Raw genomic sequence first — 11561 nt, forward strand, 5'->3', positions numbered from 1 at the left:
GTCCTGGCAACAGATTCCAAGCAAGACCCCTATGTCCGCAGCCATCACTAGTAGACCGGGCTACTTCTTGCACAAACCATTCCGGACAACGTAGAGATGAGCAGTACAAACGCCGAGCCTACGAAGAAGCAGAGACGCCACCGCCAAGCTCGCCGATCTGTCACCCGCGATTTGCCCGAGCTCATGGGCAAAGAAGAGGTAGGCTCGGCCGAAGTAAAAGCCCCCCTCCTCTCGGTTCCATCCCCCCTATCTTTCAAACTTCTGGCAGTCCCAATGCCTAAAGACTTCAAGCTCCCCCCTCTTGACAAGTACGACAGGTCGTTCGACCCAAACGATCATGTGGACGCCTTTTAGTCGCAAATGCACCTGGCGAGAGCTAGTGAGTCGTGCATGTGCATGGCCTTCTCCACCACTTTTAGAGGAGCAGCCCGTACATAGTACCGGAACTTGGCACCTGGGTCGATAAGAAGTTGGGCGCAGTTCGCACAAGCCTTCACGTCCCACTTCGTCACCAGCAAACGGTGCCCCCGAACTGAAGAAAGCCTCCTCAGCATAGTGCAAAGAAACGGAGAGTCCATCCGAGGCTACATCAAGCGGTACAATGACACTTGTATGCAAATACTGCACCTGGACCCCGCCGTACGCCTTGCAACAGCCAAGAAAGGCGTGACACACAAAGAGTTCAAATGGCACATGGTCGTCAACCAACCAACGACCATAACCGAGTTCTTGAAGCTTGCGGACAGGTTCATAGCAACCGAAGAGGAGATCAACCAAAAGGGCAAGGGCGCGCCCGAAAAAAGAAAGAGGGAAGGAGAGCTTTCCAGTCAAGGGGACAGCTGAAAGAAAAAGGACACAGCTCGGGGGACAAAGCCGGGTCAGCTTTACTGACCTCCTGTAGTGGACCGAGCTTATTACACCCCACTAAACGTGAAGCGGGCTAAAATCCTAATGGCAACCAAGGATGCCCCGTACGTGAAGTGGCCACCTCGTCTGAGAGGCCATCCCAATGAAAGAAATAAGAACCTGTATTGCAGTTTTCACAAAGATCACGGTCACAGTACCGAGAGTTGTAAAAACCTCCGCGATGAGATAGAGGAGCTCATCCGTCGCGGGTATCTAAGAAACTTTGTACAAAATAATAGTAACAGTAATAAAATAGATCGACAAGGGGAGCACGGTAAGGATGCTCTCGAGTCCAGCAGTAGGCCGACCGAATAGCCGCAGAGGCATCCTCTGGAAGAGAGGCCAGTCCGAGGAACCATCCACATGATAGTGGGAGGTTCTATCGTCGCGGGTTGCACTTCAGCAACAACCCAGATTTCGGTTCGTGAAGCCACTCGGGAGGAGTAGAACCCCCCAAAGCGGTCGAGGACAAAAGAGTCAATTTTCTTCATAGAGGATGAAACACGAGGAGTCCAATACCCCCACGACGACGTGCTCGTGATAAAACTAAGAGTCAACGACTTTGAGGTCAGGCGTGTACTCGTCGACTCAGGCAGCTCAGCCGACATCCTCTTCAAAGCTGCATTTGACCCGCTCCAGTTGTAGAGAAGCGACCTGAAGCCTACAGACACTCCTTTGGTAGGCTTCAGCGATGAAGAAGTCCGGTCCCTTGGGAAAATAACAGTACCTGTGGAATTCAACACGTGGCCTTGTGTGGTCAGATTCTTGGTGGTCGCGACCCCGTTCCCCTACAATGCCATAGTCAATCGACCGATCACCCATGTCCTACGGGTGGTGGTCTCCACTTACCATTTAGCTATGAAGTTCTCGACCGACTTCGGTGTGGGAGTAGTGCGAGGTGACCAGTTCGAGTCTCGTAAGTGCTGCATCACCGCCCTGAAGGGAAAAATCAAGGTAGCTAATGCCCTTGAGCTGGAGCGGCCTATGAAGCAAGGCGAAGAACGAGCCGCGCCAACAGAAGAAATAGTCACGGTTCTAACCTCAGTAGCAGACCCAGCTCGAACGCTTCAGATCGGCGCTTCCATCCAGGAACCTCTACGATCAGAACTGGTAAGTTTCTTACTTCAAAATTTAGATATTTTTGCATGGTCCGCAGCAGAGATGCCCGGTATAGACCCAAACTCATAACTCACAAGCTGAACACTAATCCTGTAGTTAGGCCCGTTAGATAGAAGAAACTCAACCTAGCCCTGGAGCGGTGGCAACCTAGCCCCGGAGCGATCGACGAGGAGGTCGAAAAGCTCCTCGCAGCGGACTTCATAAGAGAAGTCCACTACCTGAGTTGGGTAGCCAATCCTGTCCTAGTAAAGAAGGCCAATGGCAAGTGGCGCATGTGCGTCGACTACACTGACCTAAACCGAGCTCGCCCAAAAGACTGCTTCCCGCTCCCCAGAATTGACCACCTAGTGGATGCAACCTCGGGACATGAGTTGCTAAGTTTCTTGGATGCCTATTCAGGCTATAACCAAATCAAGATGGACCCGGCGGACGCAGGGGCACCTTTCAAAGGCTTGTAAATAAATTGTTTGCATCATTAATCGGTAGAAAAGTAGAATGCTATGTAGACGACATGGTCATCAAAACTCAACTCTCACAAGAATTAATACAAGATTTGCACTCTGTTTTTGAAATTCTGCGTAAGTTTAATATGAGACTGATCCCAAACAAGTGTGTGTTTAGTGTGACCTCGGGCGAGTTCCTAGGATACATCGTTAACCAGTGCGGCATCGAAGCCAACCCGGATAAGATTAAGGCCATTTTGGATATGAGACCACCCCGGATGCTGAAGGAGGTTCAGAGATTGTATGGCCGCATAGCTGCACTAAGCCTCTTCATGTCTAAATCGGTAGATCGTTGTCTGCCGTTCTTTAAGGCAATTAAGAACAAAAGGTTCGAATGAACCCAAGGTTGCTAGCTCGCGTTCGACGAGCTCAAGAAATACCTTGCTAGTGTGCCGACTTTAACCTGGCCCGAGGAGGGCGATGTCTTAGAACTGTACCTCTCGGCGAGCGATGAAGTGGTCAATTCGGTACTAATAAAGGAAGTAGATCAGGTCCAATGACCCATCTATTATGTTAGTAAAGTATTACAGGGAGCTGAAACGAGATACCCGGAGATGGAAAAGCTAGCATACGCACTGATAATTGCAGCTTGGAAGCTCCGCCCGTACTTCCAAGCTCATACAATTGCCATCCTCACTGACAAACCTCTGAGGCAGGTGTTGCTTAAGCCCGAGGTCTCTGATCGGTTGACGAAGTGGGCCGTTGAGCTCAGCGAGTATGACCTCTAGTACAAGCCGTGAACTGCCATTAAGGCCCAAGCCTTAGCAGATTTCATAGCCGAATGCACATTTAGCTCCGAAGTTCCCAAGCAGGTTAAGCACAAGGCTCCCACCTCGGGTGAGCCCAAAGCTCTTGGGTCGATCGAGTCCGAACCCTGTGAAGTAGCAGCTAGTGTGGCACCTCTCCTGGCTCGGCCAACCGCAAGCTGGGATGAGGAGCCCTGGATCCTTCACATAGATGGCTCCTCGAACCTACAGGGCAGCAGTGTTGGAATAGTTCTGTACAGCCCAAGTGGTACTAAACTAGAATACGCGCTACGTTTCAAGCTCGTAGTGTCTAACAATGAAGTAAAGTACGAGGCGTTGATAGCTGGACTAGCCATAGTCAGAGAAGTAAATGCAAGGCACATTGTTATCTGCAGCGACTCCAAGCTCATGGTTAACCAGGTCATCGACGAGTATGAAGCTCGTGAGCCAACCATGATTGCCTACCTGACCAAAGTTAGAGAAGCCATGCTCGACTTCCAGTCACACTTCATCAGACAGATCCCTAGGTCGGAGAACGCTGAGGCCAACGCTCTGTCCAAGTTATCCAGCACTAGCGACATCACCATGAGAACCGTGTACATAGAGGACCTGTCTCGGCCTAGCATTCTCAGGGGGCAGAGGAGGTTGCTCCCATCGTCCAAGCAAAGCCGAACTGGATTAACCCGCTCGCGAGCTTCTTGCTACATGGGACTCTCCCTGCAGATTGCAATGCAGCTGTACAGGAGATCCTACACACTCCCCTATCTGCGTTGCTTGCGGCCTACCGATGCTGAACTCGTACTTCGCGACACTCATGAGGGGTTGTGCGGCGGGCACTTGGGGGCAGAGCACTTGCCCAGAAAGCATTTCGACAAGGGTATTATTGGCCAACAATGAAGGCAGATGCCATCGAACTCGTTAGAAAATGTGACAAATGCCAGAGACATGCCAATATCCACCACCAACCCCCTACCGACATCAAGTATCTCACCAGTCCGTGGCCCTTTGCACAATGGGGCATCGATCTACTCGGGTCATTCCCACCATCAACGGGTGGAAAGAAGTTCTTAGTGGTAGCAGTGGACTATTTTACCAAGTGAGTAGAAGCTGAACCCCTCGTAATGATCACAGCTTGGAATGTTCAAAACTTCTTTTGGAAAAACATTGTATGCCGCTTCAGATTACCTCGGGTATTGATTTCCAACAATGGCAAACAGTTCAAAGACTTCAAATTCCAAGACTGGTGCCAAGACATGGGAATCCGACAAAACTTTACTTCAGTCACACACCCTCAAGAAAACGGTCAAGCAAAAGTAACAAATAGAGCCATCCTCCGCGGATTAAAGGCACGATTGGACCAAGCTAAAGGATTGTGGGCAGATGAACTACCAAGTGTTCTGTGGGCGTACCAAAAGCATATAGTGATCAGACGAATGAAGATGAGCTATGTACCAACCTTGATCTACTCGACGAAGTAAGGGACCTCGCGTACATCAGAACCGTAGCCTACCAGCAGAGAGTAGCTCGGTACTATAACGCCAGGGTCAAGAGGCGGAACCTCCGCGCTGGTGACCTGGTCCTTCGTAAAGTTATGGTACCTGAGCCCGGCACTGGCAAGCTCGGGTCCAACTGGGAAGGTCCCTACCAAGTGAAGTGAGTGCTCGGGGAAGGAACATACGAGCTCGAGACTATTGAAGGGAAACAAGTACCTCGGGCATGGAATATTGTCAACTTAAGGCAATATTACCTGTAACTACTGAGTAGACAACGAGTCACTCCTATAGCCTAAGGGCCAAAATACCGAACTAACATGACCTCGGTGCAATAGGACCCAGTCGCCCCTATGGCATGGACATACTACTGAGTAGACCATGAGTCGCTCCCAGAGCGTAAGGGCCAAAATGCCAAGTTAACACAACTTTGGCGCTATAAGACCCAGTTGCCTCCATGGCATGGGCAAACTTCAAGGGCAGACTATAAGTCACCCCCTTAGCCTAAGGGCCAAAACGCCGAGCTAACGAAGACTTCGGCATCAAGACTTAGGCACTTCAGTGGCGAAGGCAAAGTAAGAAATATCATAGGCGTAAGCAGCTTGGGTTTAAACCTTATGAAGCATAGCTCATCTCAATACGTTGGTTGAACTGAGGAATAACCAACAAATGCATAGTTCGGGCATACATGGTAATCACTTCGCAGTGTACCATAGAGACGCCTTAAACGTTAAAGGACAGATCAGGATAACGACTACCGAAAAGTCCTACTTCGGGCATGTAGCTCTAAAAGCTCAAGTGATGAGATCGCTTTAGCAAAAATAAAGGGAGCACGCCATACTTAGAAAAAAAGGGAAGAAGTTTCATTACCAAAAAAAAAAGAAAAAAAAAATCGGGCTAAATAGCTCAAGAAAATTTAACAGAAGGTAAAAAGGGCACAACCGCCCAACAAGATCTTTTCAAGACCGGGTTTATGGCACCCGGAAGCCACCAGAAGCCTAGAGAAATGCTGCCTCATGGATCCACCACCTCATCCTTTGGAGAGTCAGGCTCCTCTTCCTCCACTCGGTCCGTCGTCTCAGGGGACAGACCCTTCATAGTAATGCCATCGAGGTTGAGTCCGGAGTGAGTCTGGAGAACTTCTTCCGAGCCAGCCACCGGCAAAGCTTAAACGCCGAGTGGCACAAACCTGAACCGTACTCCGCCTGGAGCTCCTGAAATTCCTGAGAGTCTTTAAAATCGCAAACTGCTTTCTTCCGCTCAGCCTCCACCATCTGATCAAAGTTTCAAGTATGATTTAGAAGAGTGGACTCCAACTCCCGCACTTGCTGCATGAGGAGCTCCCTCTCCGCCGCCATCCTCGATGATTCCTCCCTGTAACATGTGCTCTCTTTAGAAAGCCAGGCGATTTGAGCCTCTTGGTCGTGGACGAGCAACTCCTGAGACTCGCTCCCCTTGCGGGTGTGATGGAGCTCGCCTCAGATCCGGTCGAGCTCGCTCTGGAGCTTCTGGTTGGTAGCCCGCTGGTCAAGGGCATCAACGCGATGGATGCGCGTCTGGAGAGCCATGGCATGGATGGCAGAATTCACCTGCCGACGGAAAAGAAGATCAGAAGACAGCGGAAAAGGGGAAAACAAGAGAGAGAAGAGGGAAAAAGGTCACTTACCACCATGCAATGAGCAGAGGCGAAGGTGGAGAGGTCCCCGGGCTCCATGCTTCTCCACTGAGCGATTTCGTCATTAGTGATCGCTTTCTGGCTCCTCCGGCGAGCCACCAGATAATCAATTACCCCTTATCAGTTCCCCACTGGGAACCGGGGGTAAGGACGGGGCTGAAGGGGATTACAGGGAGCCTCCCCCGGTTGAGGGAGCTCGTTTCCCCAAGGGTTAATCCCACTAGCCCCCTCAGGAGGGGGCATCGGAACCTTGGGCGGAGGAGAGGGTAGAACCGCCTCAACAGACCCGAACTCAGTACTTCCCGAAGGAGGGGTTCGGTCGGGGCGTGTCCTCTTCACATGGCGTCTCTGGCTGCCCGAGAGAAGGCGGCATGAATCGGCACTAGACATGATGGCTGCCAAAAGACCACAAGATATTAGTTCGACAAGGAACAAAATACATGTGTACAAGGCACTACACAACCTAAAAGGCCGACCTACTCGGACTCAAGCCTGCCTGCACGAGCTTCTCCTCGGTTAAGTAGTCCGAGCAAAGGAAGCCTACCGACGCCCAGGATAGCATCGCTTTCCGAGTTTCAGGGTCCTAGATGGCGCCCCTCCAAGTAGTGGGGAAGGGCCACCCCTCGGGGTTATGGATCACAGAGTAATCCCGCTTCCAGAGAATCTTATTCGGCAGCTCGTACAAGAGCTTATAGCCACGGCGGGGAGAGAGGTAATAAAAGTGCCTCTCCGGAGGAACCCCAGGAGCAACGTTCTTTATACAAAGGATAGAGACAAAAATATCAAGGTCCAAAGGAAGCTAGTACTCGTAACACAGGGATATAGTCTCAACCATGTTTTGAATGGCATTGGGATGAAGCTGGTCAATGGTGACGTTGAAGTGGTTTAACCCCTCCACTATCAAGGGGGTGTAGGGGGAGACACAAGCCAGTCTCGAGTTGTTCCTGAAAGACTACTATGTCGTTGGGACCATCCTCCCAAGGGAAGTTGCCAGTAGGAAGGCTGTAAACCAGGTCCCCAGGGAGGCGAAAGTAGCGAATCAGAGACCTGAGTCTCTCTGCTATCATTAAGGAAGGGCCAAAGGTATCAGGCTCCCTCCCCCTAGAAGTAGACGCCATGTCGCCAGAGGCCTCCCGAGCCTCTGGGATCTACTCCCAAGCTCCCGCTGAGCTTGAGGGAGCATCATCATCCTGGCTATCGCCCCTGTGATAGGTATGGTATGGGTATCCAGACATGGCTGACAACGATTGGGACTCGGATAGGCTAGGTGAAGTGCGCGACCTTAGAATCCAAAGACAACAAAGACGGCGTGGGAGAAAATAGGGCCCAAGGGGGCCCCCTATTTATAGTCTCCACCCTTTCAAATTGATGGCTCAAATCAAAGCAGATCCAACGATCCGTGGGCGCCCTGACTGCACGCCTTCTAAAAACCGAAGGCGATTGGCGGCATGTCTTCCATAATTAAGGTAGTCGCAGCCGCACGACATTCGGAGTTGAAGGCCACCTTAGCACGTTTTTGGAGTCCAAAAAGCCAGAAAAGTCATAAAATCTCTTGATTCCTGCAAGTGCATTTAATAAGGGCAGTCAATCAAGTTTGAATTTTGGTCAAATCAATCCATCGCACTTCATAAACTCCCCGCACTAAGGCGGTATTCTTAGCTCGAGGAGTGGGGGGCAATTGATGAATGATGATTTGACCCAACCTATGAAACGGTGACACGTAGACACTCACTTAGCATAAGCGACAGCTCAGCATTGTGGCCCAGTACAACCAAGTAACGGGCCCATAAAGCAGCTCGCTACATCGTAGCGCGCAAAGGGAAGAGCTCGCCATAACATGAGCTTCGGGTTCACCGAGCTACCTCTAAAGGGATACTCCGAGGCAACTGTAGCTCGTGAGCTAAAGTTATCAACTCTCTCGAGCTCCCTAATAGACAGGTCATTCTGAGGACCAATTTCACTAAGGGTAATCTTGGAATGTTCCAAGCTCGCCACGAGATAGCTCGCGAACGAGCCGCACTAGTACCCTCCAGGAAGCTTCCAACTGATAGACCGTACCGGTCAGACTGTGCCATATCCTCTACTGACGGCGCAGTCACAGTCCTTTTGGCAATCTGCGTCCACGTCTCTCAACAGGCAAAGGCGTGCCTGCCACTTTGGAAACGTGTCACTCACCTGGGCGAAGCATACACCACTACGGCCACCTACGCAGCCCTGGTAGGTAACGGCTGTGGCAGGAGCCCAGTGGCGGTTATGGCCGACCTAATGTGAGTGTCCCTATAAAAGCCCTCAGTGCAGAAGGGAAACTTCTTCTTGAGAACTCTAATCTCTCGAGTATAGTGATAAAGCGTGACCTACACTCTTAGCTACCGACTCTTCTTTTCCTTCTTTCTTGCATTCTAACTTAAGCATCGGAGTATTCCCATCGGGTAAAATCCCCGAGATTCCTTCCTTTCATCTTCTCAGGTGCCGTCCATTGCCAACGAGGAGCCAGTCAACAACCAGCTAGGAGTGCCTGGATTGTGCCGCATCAAGTAGTTTCCTACTTAACTATAACTAGTCTTCTACTAGAACTAGAAGGCCATATTAAATGTTGCTTCACATTTCTAGAAGTTCGGTGAACTAGTTCCCTCGAATAACAGTAAAGTTAAGCGTCTTTTCAATGTTTGTTTCATTATGATGCAAGTCGTTGTATCTTCAAAAAATTAATCAGTTCCAAAGTCTGTTGATACCTCTCCCAAGGTGAGTTAATGAGTCTTCGTTCATGTACGTCGGTTCACTTTCAACCGACTCCATCTTCTATATAAATCCCCCTTCTGTACTGCTTTGAATCATCAAAGAAAAACATCAGAATACATTTTCAATTTTTTTTTCTCGATCCACTAAGCTCAGTTCAGTTTTCTCTATCATAATTTTTCTTTTTTTATTTTACTGTTACTAGCATCCGCAATCTGTCAGTGGTATCAGAGCCCGTTTGATCAATCTCCTGGCGTGAGTTCTTCTAAACAATATGTGTGCAGAAGCCAATCGTTCCACCCTTTCTCTTCTAATCTTCAATGGAGAAAACTATGACTTTTGGTCCATCAAAATGAAGACCTATTTTCGGTCACAAAGTTTATGGAGAATCGTTGAGGAATGATTCTGCATTGTTGAAGACACCTCTACTCTTTCAGCAAATCAAAAAAGATCTATGAAGAAAATCAACAAAAGGATTGTCAAGCACTATTCTGCTTATAGCAAGCAATGGCTGAGAAGATATTTCCTCGAATCGTGGGCGCATCAACTGCAAAAGAAGCATGGGATACACTGTAGGAGGAGTTTCAAGGATTTGTCAAGGTATGCACTGTTAAATTGTTGAAGTTTAGAAGGGATTTTGAAAATCTTAAGATGAAGGATAATGAGACTGCAAAAGATTACTATTCTAGAATAAAAGAAATAGTAAATCAAATGAGAGCCTATGGGGAGACTATTTCTGATAAGAAAACAGTCAAAAAAAATTTAATCTCTTGTACAGAGAGATATGATCCAATAATTTCGGTGATAGAAGAAACAAAGGATCTAGAAACACTATCACCAACTGAATTGATGGGCTCTCTTGAGACATATGAAAATAGGCGTGATAAGCAGAATGAAAATTTGGTTGAAGTTGCCTTTCAGTCTAAAGTTAATCTGTGGTCTCATAAACCAAAAGTTTATGGAAGGAAGTCACAAGGAAAACCAAAAGAAAATAATGACAAGTATTCTTCATGTGGTATTTGCAAGAAGAGAAACCACTTGGAGAAAGATTGCTGGTTCAAAGGAAAACCACACTGCCAAAACTGTAAAAAATTTGGCCATGTGGAAAAATTTTGTAGATACAAGAAAATTCATCAAGCTAATTTTTCAGAAAAGAAAAATGAGGAAAATAATCTCTTTTATGCTTGTCATTCTGCAATAGAAGAGAAAAATGATAGTTGGTATCTTGACAGTGGGTGTAGTAACTACATGACTAAAAATGAAAGCATCTTCCATAGTCTTGATAAAATCAAGACAAAAGTCAAAATTGGTAATGGTGACTTCATGGAAGCAACCGGAAAAGGCACCATTGTTGTTGACACCAAACAAGGCAAGAAATACATAAATGATGTACTTTTGGTCCCCAATATTGATCAAAATCTACTTAGTGTGGTTCAAATGATAGAAAGAGGTTACTCTCTACATTTTGAGGGAAACTCTTGCACAATCTATGACAAGCAAGACAAGTCCCTTGAAATTGCAAAAACAAAAATGACAGAAAACAGATGCTTCCCCATTAAATGTAAAGATGCTAGTTATATAGCAATGCAAGCACAAGTGGACGAGTCGTGGCTATGGCATAGAAGATTCGGACACTTTAATCTCCATGGATTAAGGATTCTTCAGTAGAAGAATATGATGCATGACCTACCAGCTATCAAGGAGTTCAACAATGTCTGTGAAGGGTGTATGCTCGAAAAACAACATTGACACCCCTTCCCATCTGGCAAAGCTAGGAAAGCCAAAGTGCCATTGGAGTTAATTCATACAGATGTTTGTGGTCCAATGTGTACTCCATCAAATAATCAAAATAGGTATTTCATCATCTTCATTGATGATTATACTAGAATGACATGGGTTTATTTCTTGCGAGAAAAATCGCAGGTTTTTTATATTTTTAAAAAATTCAAAGCCCGTGTTGAGAAGCAAAGTGGTCACAACATCAAGAGCATAAGAAGTGACAGAGGCAAAGAATATACTTCCAATGAATTCAACAAGTTCTGTGAAGATGAAGGCATGGAGCATCAACTTACAGTCAGGTACACTCCAAAACAGAATGGTGTATCCGAAAGAAAAAACAAAACAGTTATGAAGACTGCAAGAGCCATGCTCATGGAAAAAGGTCTTTCCAAAATTTTTTGGGCAGAGACAGTAAGCAATGTTGCCTATCTGCTCAACAGATGTCCTACTAAAGTTGTGCAAGGTAGGACACCAATTGAAACTTGGAGTGGGCAAAAGCCATCAGCAATGCATCTCAGAGTTTTCGGATGCATATGCTACACACATGTCCCATAAGAGAAAAGAGGCAAACTAGATGAGAAGACTGAGAAAGGAATTTTTTTAGGCT

The 11561-nt window shown here is 47.6% G+C and overlaps 1 protein-coding gene across 1 annotated transcript; it reads left to right on the forward strand.

The window, feature by feature from the left end:
* Positions 1 to 9826: 9826 nt before the first annotated feature.
* LOC148851032 (uncharacterized) lies at positions 9827 to 10843 on the forward strand. Its single transcript, XM_088945661.1, has one exon. It carries the CDS (start codon positions 9827 to 9829, stop codon positions 10841 to 10843), a length of 1017 nt encoding a protein of 338 aa, XP_088801787.1.
* The last annotated feature ends 718 nt before the right edge of the window (positions 10844 to 11561 follow it).

This window comes from Nelumbo lutea, chromosome 5 (assembly GCF_056320005.1).
Source record: "Nelumbo lutea isolate HS-2025 chromosome 5, American lotus-T2T, whole genome shotgun sequence".
Classification (NCBI taxonomy): Eukaryota; Viridiplantae; Streptophyta; class Magnoliopsida; order Proteales; family Nelumbonaceae; genus Nelumbo; species Nelumbo lutea.